This window comes from Microcebus murinus, chromosome 1, assembly GCF_040939455.1.
Source record: "Microcebus murinus isolate Inina chromosome 1, M.murinus_Inina_mat1.0, whole genome shotgun sequence".
Classification (NCBI taxonomy): domain Eukaryota; kingdom Metazoa; phylum Chordata; class Mammalia; order Primates; family Cheirogaleidae; genus Microcebus; species Microcebus murinus.
The window spans coordinates 99,269,443-99,291,985 of NC_134104.1; the positions used below are offsets into that span (position 1 = coordinate 99,269,443).

Consider the following 22,543-nt stretch of genomic DNA (forward strand, 5'->3'; position numbering starts at 1 on the left):
CTGGATATACAGGAGTGCACAACAACAGAAAATATGGTCCTTGACTTCAGAGAGCCTACTGTCTAGAGAAAAAGACAGACCTTAGTAAAACATTAAATAAATAAGATAAAATTACAAGTTGTGGCTATTTTCTATTTGTATTGCATCTCTCTCAGGTTTTTAGGAGTATTCTACTGAGAGAATATTGGGTTGTTTAATCAGCAGAGACAACCAGTTATAGCTGGGAGACATAAAAACATATAACAGCAGACAATGCTACAAACTTTATCATGAACGCTTCCATGACAAAAGTACAAAATATTTATCTAAACATGCATGTTGACAGGATAACTTCTAATTATAGAGGAGGAATTCACCAGTGGTTGTTTTCTTGCACCCTGCTTATGACAAAATCCATGATGGTGGAAAATACACATATATTCCAGATTTTCAAGTGAATTTTCTTATCCTAAACTCATTATGAAAAACATCAGCGCTCTAGCACGCAAACACAATGTTACTTCAATTAAATGAGTCTTTGGGGAATAATAATTTATAATAAACTTCATCACTTGTATTTTAAGATCTGCAGTGAATTTACATTCAGGTTAACCTTCTATGTGAATTATTTCCAGGCACAGCTTCTGTTTGCTATAGTCCAGCTGAAAATATACCCAGTACTGTGAACTTCAAAGGTATTACTCTTCTCCTCAGTTTTTACCTTCCTCTCTCCCATTATAACATCCTGTCCAAGGACTCCTGAAGTACTCCAGCTCTCTTCATTCCCTCTCCCCCAAACGAAACTCAGTCCTTTATGTTGGTTAAACCCACTGACTTCTTCCTTTTTAAATTTAAATTTTTTCCCCTCCTACGACTTTAAAAGTGTTTCCTAAGAAACACTGGCATTTGAAACGTTTGTTTCTGCACGTCGTTCTACTAAAAAAAAATATACTAAAAAGACCAGCGAAGTTCCCGGAGAAGTTTGTATCAGGATTTCCTCCCCCTATCTTACCAAGTTTAAACACACCTAATGCCTCTATTCCTTGCTTCCAACTTCGAGTTACTACTTCACATAACCTTGCACATTTGAGGTGCTATTAGTTGTTATTTAAATATATTTTAAAATAATTTCCTCGTACAGTTCTCTGGAATTTTTGAATATGTTCTTTTATGTCTTGTATTATTTGCCTCTGATGATGTTCCCGGTAAAGATGGTATCCTTGGAATTCACTTCCTTTCTCAAGAGAGTCACAATATTACCTTACTATGTCAGGTGCCATGGGCCCCGCCCTCCAGAAGTTAATACTCTGCGGTCAACTAGCTTCTTTAACTTTCTAAGATGAAATACCTAGGAAGTGGTGTCATCCCAGGATCCCTAAGTTCCTACCTGTTGCGGGCACTCTGTCAGAAAGGATGAATCAGGTTCATCTACCGATCCCCTTTCCTTTTCCACTCACCGTCCCTCTCACTTTCCACTGCGACTCCTTAACGCACGTCAGCCCTGTCAGTCTTGGCCCCAAGACCCGGCCCTCAGACGGCAGGGACCCGTGTCCGGGAATGCAGCTTCTCGACCCGGGATAGAGCCGAGGCTCAGCTCTACCACCTGCTAAGGACCGGAGCGTGCAAGGACACGCCCGGGAAGAGAGGACGCACAGGAGGAGAAAAGAACGTTACTTTAACTCGGCTTTGACCCTGCAGCCCCGACGTCTGGGGCTGCCCTGACAACCGGAGCAAACCAACTCGCCAAGTCCTTCTTCCCTCACACGTCTACTTCTCTTGCGCTTCCTCCCCCTCTCTCCGGGGGCACGTGGTCCCTCCCCGCCAGCCCACGCCGCACCCCTCCGCTCCCCAGCCCTACAGGCCCCCGGCCCTCTCCTCCCAGCGTCACTCGCTTCCCCTTTCCGTTCGCTCTTTCCGCCCCCGCTCTCCATTGCCCCTTCTGATTGGTCGAACGCACCGGAGCCTAGTTGGCCAATCGGCGAGCTGGGCTGGCGGTGATGGGCGTGGCCGCGGCGCCTGGGCCCTCAGATCGAGGCTGCCTCCCCCTCTCAGCCGGCAGCACATTCCGCCGCCGTTGCCGCCGCCCGGCCCCGCAGTTGTCTTTGCCGGAGCTGCCGTCGCGCCGGGGTGAGGGCGGGAGGGGAGAGGAGGAGAACGCCGCGGCGGAGGCCAGTGAGAGGAGGAAGGAAGCGGCGGAGCGGCGGGCATAGCAGCTGAGGCGGCGGCCCGGTTTCTGGGAGTGTCGGTGCGGCGCGGTGGTTGGGGCGGATCCCGCGGGGCCCGGGCGGGGGAAGGAGTCACCGGCCCGGCCATGGCGGACAACGAGAAACTGGACAACCAACGGCTCAAGAATTTCAAGAACAAAGGCCGCGACTTGGAGGTAAACTCAGGGGCGCCGGAGGGGTGGGGGCTGTGGGCCTCTGGCCGGTCTCCGCCCGGACCCTGAGTGTGGGGAGTAGGGGCGGGAGCCGCCGCCGGCCGCGGGGAATGGCGCTGGGGGCCGGCCCGTCCGTGACGCCTGTGTTAACGCGCCGGGAAGTTTGTGTCGGGCCTGCTCCGCCTCCGCCGGGGAGCGAGGTGCCCGGGTACAGCCGGCGCGGCCTAGGCCTGCCCCGCGGAGCCGGCCCGACGCGGGTGCGAGGGGCTGAGCCGCGCAGCGGGGAGGCCCGGCCCGGCGAGTGCGGGCGGAGGAGGCGTGCGTGTGGGCCGGCTCTGCCGGGTCGGCCCCCTCCCCGGCCGCGGCCGAGATTCCGGCTCTCGCTCGGGCACCGACGACTGGCGCCGCGGGAAGGAGGGCGGTGGGGGTAGGGGGTGCGACCGTGTGGCGACCGATTGGGGCACGGAACTTCCTCAGCGAGGCCTGAGGCGTCTCCACTTAAAGGCATTTTTTCTGGTCTTCCCGACTCCCGCTTTACCCCTGCCTCCCCCCAATATCCAAACTACAGGAGTCAACTTCTCCGTTGAAAAAAACACCCCCCCGGCGTGAGAGGCCATCCTGGTGATGCTTACAGTGCCTTCCAGCGGCCTGTGTTTTACTGTGGATATAGCTGATTCAAGATGTGGCTCACGGTGTGCCCTCTTCCAGGCAAAGGATGCCCCTTATTTCAGCTTGTCCTCAAATCTCTTTACCCCCTCCTGAGAGACCACCAGCTGCATTCTTACATATAAAGTCCAAAGGGTTTTACAAAGCTGTCATCCTCTAGTCTACAGTATCCTTTCCCTCCACCTGCTGGTGGTGGTAGTGGGGGATGGGGTGGGCTATGGAACGACACTATAACGTTTTATTATTTAAAAAGAAAAAAAAAAGCTTCGTTGTCTTAGATTCATCTGCTCCCGAGGTTCTCAGTCTACATAAAGTGTATGTGTTACACAAACGCACATCCCAGTGAGATTTTTGATAGAAGACTTCTCTTCAGTTTTTAAGAGTTTAGGTAAATAAGTTTTTTTTAATACTTGCGTATTAAAAAAAGTTTAATTAAGTTTAGATTTTAAGAGAGAGTTGTCAAGTAGTATTTTTTATGTTGTCCCACTGTACATTTTTATAATGAAATCTTCAAATTTCCCTGGCCTGTTACTGAACTGGAACATTTGCTCGACTGAGATTTTTTGGGCTTATCAGAAAGCTATTCTGAAAGGTAGTTTGCTGATGTCTTAGTGGGTTTCATAGTTTGAGGGACTATTAAGTGTCTGGGGGTGTGGCTTTTAGTTTTGTGAGTGTTTTAAGATTAACATGAGATATGTTATTCTTGTGATCCTTTTTTAATACAAAAATTTAACATCTTTATTGAGAATTCACATGCCATAAAAATCAACCTTTTAAATGTACAGTTTATGATTTTCAATAAATTTACCTAGTTGTGCAACAGTATTGATGAATTTTTTTACTAATATGAATATTTACATAGAATGATTTAAAAACTCACAAAACTTAAAAACTGACGAATACCATAAAGTAATAAAATCCAGAAAATAGCAATTAGGTGCTTGACAAATCCCTATAATCACCCCCCTCCACATTTTTGGCTTCATTTTTCTAACAGCTTCATTGAGATGTAATTCACATACCATCCAATTCACCCATTTAAAGAAGCTTCAGGTGTATTCACATAATTGTGTAACCAACACCACAGTCAATCTTTGGAAATTTTCACCACCCCAAAAAGAATCCTGTACTCATGAACAATCACTCTCCATTTCCCAACTACCCCAGCACCAGGCAACCACTTTCTGGCTTAGATTTGCCGATTCTGGACATTTCATATAAGTGGAATTATACGATTTGTGGTCTTTTGTGACTGACTTATTTCAAGTAATGTAATGTTTTCAAGGTTCATTTATGTTGTATCAAGAATGTATCAGTACTTTATTCCTTCTTAGACCTGGATGATATTCCAGCATATGCATTTACCATATTTTGTTTCTCCATTCACCAGTTCACTTTTCAGCTATTACACATAATGCTGGTATGAACATTCGTGTGCGCCTTTTGTGTGAATGTGTGTTTTCATTTCTCTTGGTTATATACCTAGGAGTGGAATTGCTGGATCATATGGAAACTTTATGTTTAACTTTTTGTGAGATTGCCAGACTATTTTCTGAAGTTGTCTTTTGTTTTTTGTTTTTTGTTTTTTTTTGAGACACAGTCTCACTTTGTTGCCCAGGCTACAGTGAGTGCCATGGTGTCAGCCTAGCTCACAACAACCTCAGACTCCTGGGCTCAAGTGATCCTACTGCCTCAGCCTCCCGAGTAGCTGGGACTATAGGCATGCACCACCATGCCTGGCTAATTTTTTGTATATATTTTTTTAGTTGGTCAATTTCTTTCTATTTTTGGTAGAGACGGGGTCTTGCTCAGGCTGGTTTCGAACTCCTGACCTGGAGCAATCTGCCCGCCTTGGCCTCCCAGAGTGCTAGGATTACAAGTGTGAGCCACTGTGCCGGGCCTGAAATTGTCCCTATTTTTAAAATTGATGTTTCGCCTGTGTATCTTTACCATTTTAGTCAAAATCAGATCAAGTGCTGAGTCTGTATTAGAAGAATATTATGTGACTTTGTAAAAATACCTATATAGAAACATAGGCAGATTTTTTTTTTTTTGAGAAGTTTATAGTGCCTTATGAGCATCCTCTGGTGACTTTGATATCCCTGTATGTACATTAGGAACAGGAATATTTTCTGTTTTCCACCTAAAGAAATGATACAAGACTCTAATGGAAATGTCATACTTTCTCTTCTCTGTGGCTTACTCAATGTCACTTATACTTTTAATGAGATAGAAATATCTTTTATTACTCTTAGAGAACACTATAATGGTCTGTTTTGTGTATTTGTTAATCACCTATATGCCTGTATTTCTCAAAACACATATGGGCATTTTATCCCCCTCCAGATATGGTTACTATGTTGTGTTATATGCATAATGTATGTAAAATACAACAAATTCTAAGAAAATAGTTGCTTTTTGGTTTAGGTCTAATGATGACATCTGTTTTATTGGAAGGTCTTTGGAAAAAAGTATGGAACAGTGCTGTTCAATAAATTTTATTTAATTCAATATATCCAAAATACCATTGCGACATCTAATGTAAAAAAATTAATGAGATAAATTATTTCTTTTATACTGTTTTCAAAATTCAGTTTATATTTTACAATTATAGCATATCTCCATTTATACTAGCTGTATCTCAGGTGCTTGTCAGCCACATGTCCACCTTATTGGACAGCATATATTTAGAGTATAGCATATAGAGTGAGATAATTGTAGCTTTTTTGTTTTTGTTTGATTAGACATGATGAAGAGTACAAAGTCTCTTAGAGTTTAGTTTAATCCGATCTCTAACTTTGTGTGTGACCTTGGGGGAAATCACTTAGTCTTATGGTTGTTTCATCTGTAAAACTAGAGGTACTTGACATCTGCTTCATGAATGTTGTAAAGATTAATAGGTTAATGTTAGGAAGATGCCTGGCAGTTCTCAGAGCATTTTATCACCTTCAGCTTTTCTGTTTAGAGGGGAGGATGGGGATTTAATAGGATTCAGTGTAATTGAGTCTTTTCCTTCCATATTTGCAGTTGACTCTTTTTTCTCTATGTGCATGTATAACTTAAGTTATATTGAACAATTAATGGGCAAAGGTTTTAATACAGAGACATGTAGTTGCTCATTGAAGGGCAGTTTGGGCACAGGGAGTTAGTAACCCTTCTGAAGTCATAAGTTTTAGAGTTGAAACTGATTCTTAGCTTTCAATCCTGATATTCATTCATACTTCTCAATCTATCATTCTGGCTCTTCCAAAACACGGTCATGCAAACTTTCTTGAAAGACAGAAGCATCAATGAAGGCATATGTGAATATCCATCTAAAATAATTTTCAGGAACTGTCAAATGATATCCATCAAGGCTTGGCTTCTTTCCTTCAGTGCGGTAGAGGATCTTCAGTATTAGTTGAGAAGAGTAACCATAGATACAGGGTACACAGTGCAACATAGGAAATAGGTAGTAACAAAACTTCAAATAAAAAATTTTCCAGGATAAAGCAAACCACACTTATCTAATTTATGTTTTTAAAGTAGAAGGGAATTCTCTTGTAGACTTTTAATAAACCTATATAGTTCTTTGGAAGTTCTGAGAATATCCAGAGTCAAATAGAGTGTTAAGATATGTTAGAAAAATAATATCTTATAAAAACATAATTTCAATAAAACAACCCTAAATATAAAAGAATATTAAAATGCTACATAATTAGAAACTTCTGGTTGTTCACCCAACATGTAATATGAAGTCAGTTTGAACTTTTTAAAAAAAGTTGTTTGGTTGGCAGGAGTTTAATAAATTGATCAGCTGTTTTGTTGATTTGAAATAGCCTTGGTGATTTGTTAAAGTGTACAGAGTGAAAGGCATTGTTAAGCTATTAAGTCTTGTTAACTTTTAGAGACTGACCTCTCTCATCACAAATCTTGGAACATATTTACTATTACTTAAAATAACTACTGTCTAATTTTTCATATAATAGTCCAAGCATGTGACGATATGAAATATCTGATAGAAATATAGTTAGGAATTAAATTATTGTTCTTGTGCTTCCTGCTGGCTTTCCCTGTTTACAAGGCAGCAAATTTCAGAATTGCTTCATTTATAGTTTTCTTAGAAATATCAAGATGTCCTTGTTTTTCATAGTCATTTAGTATGTCAAATAAGTATACAAGATTGGGAAGAATTGTAGGAATGATACAGATTTAAAAGAATGAAACTACTTTAGAAAAAATACATAGGTAGTTTTTAAACATTGATTCCTAATACCTGATAGTTGGTTGTGGGTCCTTAAAATATTTTAAAATGTTTTCTGGAGCAGCATTCTTCTATTTGAGACCTATAATGATGAAATGAGATCACATCATTAAATTTAACCTTGATTGCTGATTTTGGTGCTCCCTGGTTTAGTTTGGAAAGAGAAGAGTATAATTGAAGAGGACTTTTTGAGCAGCTATTGTATATGCTTTTAACTGAATTCTCATTTCTCTCAATCTTACAAATGGGAATTATTGAGTTCATTTTAAGGAAGAAGAAACTCTTGTGCTTCTGACTTAGTAGGATAACATTCAAGGGAATGATTTTAACTCAAGTGTGTTAAAGTGAAGTCTATAGTTTTTGTACTATACCACGCTTCTTCCCATTGACTTCTCTCAGATGTAATGCAGGTCTCAAATTTGATTTAAAGATTTTATGTGAAAGCACCTAGCATAGTCCATAGTCCATGAGGTATAAAAGGTATTCAGCAAGTGTTTTCATTTTCTCCCAGATTGGTTTTTGGAAATTGTATATCATTTGTGGACATTAAACACTAGGGAACATAACCCATTTTCTGTGCTTTCCATTTAGATTTGTTAAAGACAGGGTTGGGGGATACTCACTTTTTCTGTAGTTAATATGAGAGCAATCTTGGTATTGGCACCTTCAAAATAAGAAAAATATTATATGTTTTTAATGGCCTTTGTTGGAAGTTTTCAAAGGTTTGGGGTTCAAGACCCGTTTACACTGGTAAAAATTAAGGACCCTTGGAGAGCTTTTGTTTATGGGTTTCTATCAATTTACTATTTTAGAAATTAAAATTAAGAATTTTAAAAAATATTCTTAATATAAAAGGAATAAAGGTGTTTTACATAAATACAAAATTTTTAATGAAAAATAATTCATTTTGCAAACCGAAAAATATTTAGTGAGAAGAGTGGTCCTGTTTAACATTTTTTTCAAGACTCTTTAATGTTTGGCTTAAGAGAAGACAGCTGAATTCTCATATCTATTTCTGAATTCAGTCTTTTCTGATGTACTGTTTTAGTTGAAGTATATGAAGAATATCCCACCTTCACACAGATAAGCAGTTGAAAAGGGGTGGAAGTATATTTTAATAGCCTTTTCAGGGTAATTGTGGAGATTATTATTTGATACTACACCATAACTCCACAGTGGTAGTTTTTAAAAGATTAGTTGCAATGTAGAATCTAAACCACATAGGCAAATTTTTCTTACACTGTTACATTAAAATCCATTGGTCTGTCTTGCACTTCAAATGTATCTTTTACTCATGTCTGATTTTGTAACATCATGTATTGGGTCATTTAGAAAACATTATGTCACTGTGTTATGCAGATCTTCTGAATAAATGCTGACACATTTTATTATACAATGAAAAAATTCACAGTGTCACCACACAGTTTAGAAAAAAACTTAAGTATTGGGAATCTGGCAGGCTCACAGTGGTGGATACAAGTTTTCTGAAATTCTAATTTTCACTTGAAAGCTCAAATTTTATCATTAGCAGTAAATGCTTTAAATTGTTTTCCTTGAAGCCATAGGCTCACTTTGCTCATTTTTGTGAAAACATCTGCCAGACACTAAGTCTGAATAACCATAATTTGTCTGTCAGTCGTTCTTTAAAAGTGGTATTCCATGAAAAAAGTGGCTAGGTCAATTCTCAATTGCACAAGTACTTTTTCCTTGAGACACCCATCCTACTATAGAAGTTGGTGTGATGTAGAAGTGGTTTGTGTATAATCCTCATTTTATCACACAATTGGAAAGAAAAGCAATCAGTTTTTACTGTTTCATCAAGGATATTCCTAACTGAGCTGGCTTTTTTTTTTTAACTGTGAATTACAATGAGTACTATTACAGCCTGATACCATGGCCTTAATTTATGGTAAAGCACAGTAATCTTAACCCCATGTCATTAATTCAAATGTTAACATAATAAAGAAGTATTAGTTGTTGTATTAGGAAAATAGTTTTGACCTTGTGAATTCTGTAAAGGCCTCAGGGCCCACACAGGGGTCCATGGACCATACTTTGAGAACCACTGTGTTAATTTATTATCATTGCATGTGTTACAGATGACTGGCACTTTTAATGAATACAGGCTCTTAAAAGGCTTTATAGTATAGGGATTAAAAGAACATGGACTATGTAGTCACTTAGACCTAGATTTGAATTCTGATTCCTCCATTTAATAACTATAGAAGTTAACTTAAGCTTTCTAAGCTATTAAAATGCTTGACAATGCATAGTTTAAATTACATGCAGAGTGAATGGAAGCTCTTACTATTTCAGCCAACTTACTTTGTACATGACATCCAAGTAAACCCCTATGATCCATGTCAGAATAACATTTTGCTTGAATTCCTTTTGTACTACTGTGTGCCATAACCCAAATCACATCACACAAACTGGGGAAGGCTTCCTATTCCCCTTATTAACAGTCAGTTGGAAGCCTACTTTCTCCCACATACTTCAACCAAATTGTCACAGAATTACTAGTTTCTGACTTCATTTCCCTAATCCTTTGTTGTAAGTAGGTTAGTAAATGCTTTATGTAAATTTTGTAACTGTTTTCTCACAAAATTGTAAATTTGACCGGAAAGCAGCTCTACCTCTAATTCACACTATGTAATAGTCATAATGAAAATAATTTAAGGTCGTTGACATTTGCTGGTAATACAAGATTAGCTTGATTATTAAAAATGCTACAAACTTTTTTTATTAATATTTATTCATTATCAGAACAAAATTTGATCACCTGTCATTTTTACCCTAAATTTAATTTATATTAAACTTAATATATTACATTTTTAAGTAATGTATTTTGGCAAACCTGGAATTTCATTACATTTTTATTAAGAAAAGTCAGAATCCTAAGATAATATTTGGTGATCGACATATTTTCTAATATTAGAAAGCAAATCATATTCTATCTCAGTGTTCTTTAATAAAAACTTTAGTTACCTGGTACTCTTAATATTTGTTTTAGTTTTTATGATATGCCTTTGGTTCCTTGAAGTAGTTGTTATATAAATTTATTTAATTTAGTAGTTGTATCCTGAAAGACCTATATTAAGTGGTCTCTGATTGGTTATATCACATGTCCCTATCCTGTTTGCCACCCATCCTGCCTCTTTACACTGGTACTCTTTAGCCACTTTTCAGCTGTTATTGGTCCAGAAAAATAAGCAAAGTAATAGTCTTAAGATTTTCAAATAGTTGTTACATGACTGCTGGTTCTTTAGTAGATCTTTAGAATACTGGCTTTAAATCTTTTTTTCAATAATGTTGATATTGGAAGTTGGGTCTGATAGCTTTAGGCTGGAAGAGCTGATTTTTATATTATGTAGTTATGTTTTAGGGAACAGAAACCCAGCTCAAATTAGTTTAATAAAAATGGGGGTATCTGGCTCTCATAACCAGGTAAGTCCAGGGTCACAGCTGGCATTAATTAATTATGATGAGTACTAGTGAAAGTCTAGGGAGGGCTTTTTGATTGGCCATGGTTATCAATGGCCAGGCTTATACCTGAACTAATCACTGTGGATAGGGGAATATGGTTATGTGATTGACCAGTGCAAGCAAGTTATCTAGTTGTGTTGTAGAGAGGAGGGGTATTGGTACCTCCACTTAAACCACAGGTTTGCCACAAGAATGAGGGGTCTGTTACAGTAAGAAAAAAGGAAGAAAACTTCTATTGAAGACAAAATTATAAAGTACCACTATCCAATACAGATATAGGTGATTGGTTCCTTGTTTCACTTTTGAATATGATACAGAGGTAGATATGCATCGTATAAGCATCGCTGTAGAATTGGGTTCATTGCTGATTAGCTGTTTTATCAAACATCTTGCATCAGAGTATTTTCACATTTTTCCTCTTAACATCCTGAATAATTTTCCCAATTCCCTTTTGTTCTCTAGCTTTAAAACAATAACAATAGGTTGAGTATCCCAAGTCCAAAATGACTTTCAAGGGAAATGCTCATTGGAGCATATCAGATTTTAGATTTGGATGCTCACCTGATAAGTATAATGCAAATATTCTAAAATCTGAAAAAAATGTGAGAGATTTCTTGTCCACCCATTTCAAATAATAGAAACGCAAAAAGTATTATCTTTAATGATGAAAAGCTTAATTAAGGCCAATAACAAAAAATATGTTCAACATCAGGCGCCTCAAACTAAGGCCTGCGCGCCACATGTCGCCTGCCTAGGACACTTATCTGGCCCGCTGAGTGTTTTTGCCACCACTGCCTGTCCTGCTTAGCAGCCAACTCGTCCCAGGCCCACAGTGTGCACTCTCTAATAGTCTGAGGGACAGTGAACTGGCCCCCTGTTTAAAAAGTTTGAGGACCCCTGTTCAACATCATTAGTCATTAGGGAAATGTAGATCAAAACTGTAATAAGATACCACTTCATACCCACTAGAATGGCAATATGTAAAAAGACAATAACACATGTTGGTGAGGATGTGAGAAAATAGAACCCTCATACATGGCTGATGGGAATGTAAAATTTTGCAGCCATTTTGGAATGTAACTTGGCAGTTCCTAAAAAGTAAAATATTAACACATTGACTGCCACACTAGAATTTTTTTTTCCTTGGGGTCATGGTGTTTTATTACAAAAATTGAATAAAAACTTCAAAAACAAAACGATCCTTTCTAATTTAATGAAAAACAAAATTCATTGACTTTTATTCATTTAATCCGTGTTTTTAGAATTAATTTGTCAATATTAATTGTAACAATAAAAACATCAACAAGTAAGATTTTCATGAACCAACTGCAGGGTTTTGCCCAGGTTTTACTTCACAAGGCCCCAGGCTCAAAACTACTGTTAGTTAAGTACAACTCACATAGCAGTTAATGTGTTAAATAGTTAACATGTGACCCAGCAGTTCCACTCCTAGATATAAACCTGGGAGAATTTAAAACTTGTGTCTGCACAAAAACTTGTGTTTGTGCACCTGAACATTCACAGTGGCATTATCCATAATAGCCAAAACAAAGAAACAACCCAAATATCTATCAGCTGATGAATAGAGATGAACAAAGTGTGGTATGTCCATACAATGGAGCATTGTTCTGCCATAAAAAGGGATGAAGCGCAGTAGTCCCTCTCCCCCCATCTGTAGTTTCAGTTACCTGCAGTCAACGGTGGTAGAAAAATAGGTGAGTACAGTACAATAAGATATTTTGAGAGAAAGACCACATTCACGTGACTTTTATTATAGTATAGTGTTATATTTTACATTATTAGTTACAGTTATTGATCTCTTATTGTGCGTAATTTATAAATGAAACTTAATAAGTATGAATATATGGGACAAAACAATATGGATGAATCCTGAAAACATGCTACCTGAAAGAAGCTAGTTACAAAAGATCATATATTCTATTATGTAGTTCCATTTATATGTGAGAAGATAGAGCAACAAACAAACTGGTTTTCCAAGTCTATACTCTTACAGTCACTCTTATAGTCACTCTTTGTGTGGGGATTTTACACACACACCAGACAAGTAATCAGTTCTGCAGTAGACACCAGCTGAGTGTCCACTAATTCAATTTAATTCTGACACTATCTACCTGAAGATAATGTCAAAACACAGGTCGAGGGCTTAGTGTCCCGCAAGGCTGTCCCCCACTTCAGATGAAGGTGCAAGCATAGATTGTGGCCTTATGCTTCCTACCAGCTGGCTTTAAAGGGTTCCCATGACCCCTTCCTCAGGTTCAGTTTATTTGCTAGAGCAGCTCACAGAACTCAGGGAAATGCTTTACTTACATTTACTGGTTTATTATATAGGATATTACAAATGATGCAGGTGAATAGCCAAATATGACATGTAAAAAGGGTACAGAGTTTCCATGCATACTCTCAGCGTGCCACCCTCCAGGCACCTGTTCAGCTATCTGCAAGCTCTCAGAATCCAGACATTGTGGGTTTTTATGGAAGCTTCATTACGTAGGCATGATAGGTTAAATTATTGACTATTAGTGATCTTCCTAATCTTCAGCTCCTTTCTCCTCCCTGGAGGTTTGGTGGGCTGAGGGGTAGGGTTGAAAGTCCCAACCCTGTAATCATGCCTCAGTCTTTCCAGTGACTAGCCCTCATCCTGAAGCTATCTAGGAACCCCTACCCCCAGTGAACTCATTAGCGTACTAATGAGACACTCTTATCACTCCCTAGATTTCTAGGATTTTAGGAGCTATATGTCTGGAGATGGGATGAAGACCAAATAAGTATTTCGCAATATTGCAATATGAAATCTCCAGGATAGGCAAATCCATAAACACAGAAGGTAAATTGTGGTTGCCAGGGATTGGGACAAAGAGAAAATGGAGAATGACTGAGAATGGGTATGGGACTGCTTTTTGTGGTAATGAAAGTCATCTGGAGTTAGGTAGTGGTGATCAGCACACAACTTGATGAATGCACTAGAAGCTACGGAATTGTATACTTTAAATGGAACTGTATGGTATGTAAATTATATTTCAATAAAGCTGTAATGTTAAAAACAACAAAGAAAGCTTAAGAGAAATGAGTGGGGGGCTATGACAACTTCCCACTGCTGAGAGGGTCACAGTTGAACTCTAAGCATTTCTTTTCCACTGATTTCCCATTATGCCCTTCCCTATATTGAATTCCTTGGCTCAGCAAATATTATTCAGCATCTATTGTAAGTAGTTGAGATAAAGCAAAGAATAGCACAGGCTAAATTCGTGTTCTCATGAAGTTTACATTCTAACAAGTGAGTATCTCAGATCACTTGCATGGTTATTTCTTACCCTTTGAATCTCAACTTCAGTGTCTTTTAGTCATAGAGGCTATCCCTGAACAATTAAATTTAAACCTTCCTGTTGCTTTCCTTAAGAACGCTGATGATACTTTGTGTATTTATTCAATGTTAGTTTCTCCCACAGACTATAAGCTCCCTGAAGATTAAGGACCTTGTCTGTTTTGTATACCACTGTATTCTTAATTGTCATCACAGGGCCTGGTATATAGTTAGCAAATAAGTAAATATTTGAGGGAGTTAAATAAAATTTTTTTAAAAAGAAAAAATGAGGCCAGGCACGGTGGCTCACGCCTGTAATCCTAACACTCTGGGAGGCTGAGACGGGCGGATTGCTCGAGGTCAGGAGTTCGAAACCAGCCTGAGCAAGAGTGAGACCCCGTCTCTACTATAAATGGAAAGAAATTAATTGGCCAACTAATACATATAGAAAAAATAAGCCGGGCATGGTGGCACATGCCTGTAGTCCCAGCTACTTGGGAGGCTGAGGCAAGAAGGATTGCTTGAGCCCAGGAGTTTGATGTTGCTGTGAGCTAGGCTGACGCCATGGCACTCACTCCAGCCTAGGCAACAAAATGAGATTGTCTCAAAAAATAAATAAATAAAAAATAAAAATAAATGAAAATGAGTGTACTCTGATTAGAATTAGTGACTAAATCAGAATTTTTAAGTCAGGTGTATTTTTTTATTTTGATTGTTAGACGTAGTGCATGGTAATTATAAAATTTTTTTAGAAAAATGGAAAAGTAAAATAATCTTCCATATTCTCATTATTGTTAATCTTTTGGAATGTTTCCTTTTTCTTGTATACATTTTTTAAACCTATTTGAACAATTTGGGTTCTCATGAGAATAACTCAGAATACAGCAAACTTTCTCAACCTTAGCACTATTGACGTTTGGGGCCACATAATTTGTTGGAAGTGGGGGCTGTCTTGTGTAGCGTCAGATATTTGGTAGCACCTGTGGCCTCTACCTACCAGATGCCAGTAGCACATTCCCTTCTTATCCCCCAGTTGTGACAGCCAGAATAGTCTCCAGAAATCACCAAATTTCCCCTGAGTGTCAAAATCACCACAGGTAAGACCCACTACAATGCAGTTACTTCAGTAAACTTTCCAGCAGAACACCATTGCTATTTTCACTTTTCAATTCAGAAACCCTCAGTGATTTCCTATTATTTCTAAAAGGCATTTAAAATTTCTTAATTAGCTGGGTGTTTCAGGCTTTCAGTTCAGTTTAGCTGCATATTCAAGTGTTTATTACGTACATGCTAGTGAAGATATAAACATGAAATTACTTGATCAAATTCTTACCTTTTTAGTTTGTAACTCCCTCATCCATATAACTTCATCTGTGACTCTTCTTCCCCTTCAGGCAAGTGAACCCATCTCACATGTAACATTCAGTTCTGCTTTTTAAAAATCATTGCTTTTATTGGGTCCCTCCTGGAAACTCCTTCTAGTCTTATCTTGTCATTTCTTATCTAATTCCAGCACTATGGAAGGTGAGGTGGGAGGATTGCTTGAGACCATTAGAAACCAGTCTGAGCCCTGTAGCAAGACCATGTTGCTACAAAAAGTACCTATGTGTGGTGACACAACACCTGTAATCCCAGCTACTTGGAAGGCTGAGGTGGGAGCATGGCTTGAGCCCAGGAATTAGAGTATGGTGAGCTATGATCAGGCCACTGCACTCCAGCCTGGGCAACAGAGCGAGACTCTCTCTCTCTTAGAAAGAAAGAAAAGGAAAGGAAAAAGAAGTCATAAAATTCATAAGGTGTACCACAAAGCACCATGATGAATAGCCAAAACAATCTTGAGAAAGAACAAGGCTGGAGACGTCACACTTCTGACTGCCAAACTCATTACAAAGCTACTGTAATCAAATCAGCTTGGTACTCTAGCATAAAGACAGATGTATAGACCATTGGAACAGAACAGAGATCCCAAAATAAACCCCTGCATATATGGTTAAATATCTTTGACAAAGTTGCCAAGACTACGCATTAGGGAAAGGATAGTCTCCTTAGCAAATGGTGCTATGAAAAGTTGATATTCACGTGCAAAAGAATGAAATTGGATCCTTATTTACAAAAACTAACTCAAAATGGATAAAAGACTTAAACCTAAGTTCTGAAACTATAAAACTGGAAGGAAACGGAAAGTTTCGTAACATTGGTCTTGGCAATGATTTCTTGGATCTGACACTAAAAAGCACGCCATAAAAGCAAAAATAGACAAGGGTGACTACATCATACTGAAAAGCTGTATAGCAAAGGAAGCAATCAACAGATTGAAAAGGCAACCTGTAGAATGGGAGAAAATATTTGCCAATGATATATCTGATTAATATCTGGTTAATATTAAGATCTGATTAATATCTAGAATATATAAAGACCTCCTAAAACTCAACAAAAAACCCTAACAACCCTGTTTTAAAATGGACAAAGGACTTGAATAGATGTTTCTCCAAGGAAGATATGCAAATAGTCAATAAACACATGAAAAGAGGCTCAACATCAATAATCATTACTGATGCAGATCAAAACCACAGTGAGAACCCACTTCCTACCTATTAGATTGACTACTTACTATAAAAATAAGAAAAACAGAAAATAACCACAGTGAGATCCCACTTCCTACCTATTAGATTGACTACTTACTATAAAAATAAGAAAAACAGAAAATAGTAAGTGTTGATGAAGATGTGGAGAATTTGAAACCCTTGTGCACTGTTAGAATGTAAAATGGTACTGCTGCTATGGAAAACAGTATAAGTGGTTCCTCAAAAAATTAAAAATAGAATCAGCATATGATCCGGCAATTGCACTTCTAGGTATATACCCAAGTGAAATGAAAGCAGGAACTCAGATATTTGTACACCCATGTTCATAGCAACATTATTCACAATATCCTAAAGGTGGATGCCAAAAGTCCTTTGACAGATGAACAAATAAACAAAATGTATAGGTACACACAATGGAATATTATTTGAACTTAGGAAATTCTGATACATGTTACAACATGGATGAACCTTAAGCATTATGCTAAGTGAAATTAGCTAATCACAAAAAGACTTCAGTGTGATTCCACTTATATGAGGCACCTAGAATAGTCAAATGCATGGAAACAGGAAGTACAATGATTGTTTCTGGGGCTGAAGAAAGGGGACTTGTTTAATGGGTATAGAGTTTCAGTTTTGCAAGATAAGAGTTTTGGGAGGTTGGATGCACAACAGTATGAATGTTCTTAATATTACTGAATTGTACATTGAAAAATAGTTAAGATGTTACCATCTTAACCATCTGCATTATGGATTTTACTAATAAAATTTTTTAAATTTTAAAACAGTTAAGATAATTGTTAGGTGTATTTTACAAATTAGCAAAACATTGACAACACCAAATGCTGGTGAGGATGTGAAGCAATAGGAATTCTCATTTATGGCCAGTGGAGGGCAAAATGGTACAACCACTTTAGAAGACAGTTTGGCAGTTTCTTAGAAACTGAACATAGGCCCAGGTGCAGGCACAGTGGCTTATTGTAATCCCAGCACTTTCAGTGGCCACAGCGAGAGGATCACTTGAGGTCAGGAGTTCAAGACCAGCCTGGGCAATATAGTGAGACCCCCAACTCTATAAGGTAATTAAAAAGTTAGCCAGGCATCATGGTGCATTCGTAGAGTACTACACAGAAAGCTGAGGTGGGAGGATTGCTTGATTCCAGGAGTTTGAGGTTACAGTGAGCTGTGATCATACCACTGCACTCCAGCCTGGGCAACAGCAAGACCCTGTCTCAAAAAACAAAAAAACAACACTGAACTTACTGTATTATCCCCAGCAGTTGTACTCCTTAGTAGTTACCCATATGGGTTGAAAACTTAAATCCACACAAAGCAGCTTCATTTATAATTGCCAAAACTTGAAAGCAACCAAGATGTCCTTTAGTAGGTGAATGAATACACTGGTACATCTAGGCAATAGCATATTATTCAGTGCTAAGAAGAAATGAGCTACTAAGTCAAGAAAAGACATCGAAGAACCTCAAATGCATATTGCTAAGTGACAGAAACCAATCTGAAAAGACTGCATACTGTATGATTCCAGCTATGTAATAATATTCTTCAAATGCAAAACTATGGAGACAGTAAAAAGATCAGTGGTTTCCTAGGGTTTGTGGGGGAAAAGGATGAATAGGCAGAGCACAGAGGATTTTTAAGGCAGTGAAAATGCCATTTGATACTATAATGATGGGTATAAGTCATTATACATTTGTTAAAAGCTGTAGAATGTGCAACACCAAAAGTGAACCCTAATGTAAACTGTGGCCTTTGGGTGATAATGATGTGTCAATATAGGTCCATCAGTTGTTACAAGTGTACTACTCTGGTAACAGGATGTTGATGGTAAGAGAGGCTTTGGGTGTGTAGAGGCAGGGAACATATGGGAGTATATGGTTCACTATCCTGTGAACCAAAAACTGCTTTGAAAAAGTCTTTTTTTTTGGCCGGGCACGGTGGCTCACGCCTATAATCCTAGCACTCTGGGAGGCATAGGTGGGCGGATTGCTCAAGGTCAGGAGTTCGAAACCAGCCTGAGCAAGAGCGAGACCCCGTCTCTACTATAAATAGGAAGAAATTAATTGGCCAACTAATATATATAGAAAAAATTAGCCGGGCATGGTGGCACATGCCTGTAGTCCTAGCTACTCGGGAGGCTGAGGCAGAAGGATTGCTTGAGCCCAGGAGTTTGATGTTGCTGTGAGCTAGGCTGACGCCATGGCACTCTAGCCTGGGCAACAGAGTGAGACTCTGTCTCAAAAAAAAAAAAAAAGAAAAGAAAAAGTTTTTTTTTTTTTAAAGCATGTGTATGGCATGGTGTTATGCAGTAAAAAGACCAAAACACCCATCAAAAATAAACTAACCAAGTTCAGGAAAATGGTTCTGGGCAGAAAAATGAGGAAGAGGAGGGGAAGAGAGGGTTTCACATGGAGTGGGACTTTAGTAGTATTTATAATACTTTAAAATTTTTATTTCTTTTAAAAATAAGACAAATATGACAAGATAACATTTGTTAATACATGGATATCATTTCTATTTTTTGTATATTTGACATTTCATGGTTGAAGTTTTTTAAGTTCATCTTACAGAGGTAGTTAATTTGGGAATCCATATGTTAAATTGTGGTCTACTCCATTGACTGCATTGATAGCAGGGAATGCTTATAACCAATTTACACAAATTTAGTCAAAAGCTCACCTTAGAAATAACATGACCTCATCAGAAATGAGACTGCCCTCAGTGTGGCGTAAGAGACCAAGAAAGGGCTGGAGAGTGGGTTTTGTTTTCCTTTGGAGAAATTTTAATGTTTTATAGATCCTTTGGCTCAATTTTTGTTCTGTAACTTACTCAGGTGCAGTACTGTAGCACGGCAAATGAGATGTGGATTAGAGGCTCTAAGTCTTGAGTGATATTTTAAGCTTATTAAATGTCCAGGGATCAGAATAAATGGTAACAGAAAATAGTCCAGAATTCATAATAGATGGGAGGGAAATATGAGAACCTTTGTTTCTATGATGATGATTAGCCATATTAAATTACTTTATAAAGTAAATGTATATTTAGCAATCCAGTAGTTCTTGGTCCTCATCTTACTTGACCTCACCCACATTTGACATAGTTAATTATACTTGCTTGAAAAATAGTTTTTACACTTGGTTCCAGATTCACACAGTTTTCTGACTGCCTTTTGTCCTACTGACTGTTACTTCTTAGTCTTCTACTTCTTGTTTTGTAGTGCCTAGGGTTATGCTCACTCTGTAGGTAATCTCATCGGGTGACCTGGTTTTAAATACCATTTCTACACTGACAACTTTCTGAATTGATATTTTTAGTCCTAACCTCTTTCTTGAACACTAGATTCAGTTGACCACTCGAAATCTCATTTTGATGTGTTATAAGCATCTTAAATTTAGCATGTTAAAAAGTAATACTACCCTCAAAACCTAATTATTATTCAGTCTGCCCCATCTCCATAAATGACATTTCCATCTTTCAGTTGCTTGGTCCAAAGACCTTGAAATCATCATGGTCTCCTCTTTTTCACAGTTCTGTCTAATCCAGTAGCAAATTGTATTGGTCCTACCTTCAAAATATATCCAGACTCGATGTTTCCCCCACTGCATCACTCTGGTCCAAGGTAGTATCTCTTACTTCTATTACTGCAGTTATGGTATATTCCCAACACAGCAGCTGGAATGGTTCTATCTATTTTAAGTCAGCACTTGTCTCTTCTTTGCCCAAAACCCATCAGTGGCTTCCTGTCTCACTTGGAATAAATGCCAAAATCCTTACAATGGCTTGCTGTTCATTTCCTACTTTTCTTGTTCATTGCATGTTAGCTATCCTGTGAATACCTTACCTTTTCCTTCATGTCTGGATCTTTTTTACTTGTTAATCCCTCTACCTTACATACTTTATGCCACTTACCCAGGTAGATCACTCACTCACCTTCTTAAGGTCTTTACTTTAAAATACTCCCCTTCCTGACTGTACATTTTTCTAATACTTAATCACTGCCATACTACATATTTTAATTTTATTGATTGTCTCCCTACTTTAAAATTTAACTGCCATGAAGACAAGGATTCTTGTTATTTTGTTTCGTGCTGTCTCCTTAACACTGAAGGCAGTTTGTGACATCTAGTAGGCGGTCAGTAAACATTTGTTGGGTATATAAATGGCTTTCTATGTAGATATATACATCTGTTTAGTATGTGAGTATAACTAGAGTGCTTTTAAAATAGTCCTTTAGGAAAGTAATTCAATAATTTTCCTTTTAATAAAGTTTTTTTCTTGGTAGGGTTGAATCTTTGAACATAAGTTCACAAAGAAATTAAAAGAATATTCTGAAGGTGAATACTGAAGAAAAAAGAGAGAGAAAACTAATGTGGTGTATTATAACATTGGACTGGGTCCAGTATATCTGAGCCTTGGTATTCTTAAGGAAGTCACTGGGTCATAGTTCTTTTCTCTGTAAAATGAAATAATTGAAATGATTTCTATTTTTCCAGTTATAAAAGCCTGTATGCTATTTATTTAAAATCTATTAATAAAACCCTGAATTTGACTTTATTATGTTCTTATAACATAGAAGGAAAGCATTCCTTAATCTCTCTTGCTTTTTGTATTTCATTTTAATTTGGTATTTTATAAATGGAAAAATGTATTTCTCACTTGAGAACACACCAGATCGGCAGAGAAATCAGACTGCTCAAGCAGTGATGTAAAAAGCTTGGATTCTATCAGCTTCCTTAATTTGGTCATATCTCATTTCATCTTACTCTTCCTCATTAGTTTTTCTTAGTGTCTTTTCCTATGAGTTGAGTTTTCCTCAACCAGTCATTCAAACAATTCCTGAAATTTTATTTCTTCCATTAAGGACCCAGTTTGGGCTGGGTGCAGTGGCTCACCTGTGTAATCCTAGCACTCTGGGAGGCATAGGCGGGCGGATTGCTCAAGGTCAGGAGTTCGAAACCAGGCTGAGCAAGAGCGAGACCCCGTCTCTGCTATAAATAGAAATAAATTAATTGGCCAACTAATATATATATATATAATCAGCTGAGCATGGTGTCTCATGCCTGTAGTCCCAGCTACTCAGGAGGCTGAGGCAGTAGGATTGCTTGAGCTCAAGAGTTTGAGGTTGCTATGAGCTAGGCTGATGCCATGCCACTCACTCTAGCCTGGGCAACAAAGCTAGACTCTGTCTCAAAAAAAAAGGACCCAGTTTGAAGAGAAGTGATCATTCTTGCCAGCATTTGATCAATCCCTTTATATCTATTCATCCTAGAGTACCTTCCCTTGTGCTCATATAAAACTTAAATATGCATTTCTTTGATATAATACATTACCTTGTATGTTGTCTTCAGTGACTTTCTATAAGATTCTGAAAGTTTATCTTGCAGCATATACCATGCCTGAAAGGTTATATGTTATCTCGCCAAACCTGTGGTTACTTCTAACCTTTTTTCTTTCCCTATCAGGTACCATCTCTTTGCCAGCATGCATGCAAATGCCACTCATAGTTCATTTGGTAATTATCTCTGCTACCAAAACCAGCTATTGAAAGGTCAATGATTTCCATGTCTTTTTGTCATTGCAGCATAATTTAAGGCAAGAAAAGTGCATGGTGTAAAAACACTGAGTAACTATACCAGAGCCACAAAATATTTCTTTGTTGTTTAATTTTGAGCCATGACTTTATCACTCTTGCCATAGAAACTACATTGCCTTGTATGATAACCTGTACAAATGGCAATTGAATATTTTGTAACATTGTTTTTTGAAGTTGATAAAATTGAGATAATATTTGAGGCATACACTTAGAGATCTGTTGAATTTTCTTTACAGAGGAGGGAATTAATGCCCATAAAGGAGGTAACTTGCCTAATATC

General features: G+C 38.2%; 1 protein-coding gene across 1 annotated transcript in view; it reads left to right on the forward strand.

The window, feature by feature from the left end:
* Positions 1–1,972: 1,972 nt before the first annotated feature.
* The window catches only part of KPNA4 (karyopherin subunit alpha 4), a 60,601-nt gene continuing 40,030 nt past the window's right edge, over positions 1,973–22,543 (forward strand). Inside the window, exon 1 of the mRNA XM_012782768.3 lies at positions 1,973–2,359. Coding sequence (XP_012638222.1) covers positions 2,291–2,359 — 69 coding nt within the window. The 5' untranslated portion in view covers positions 1,973–2,290. The remainder of the gene's footprint in view (positions 2,360–22,543) is intronic.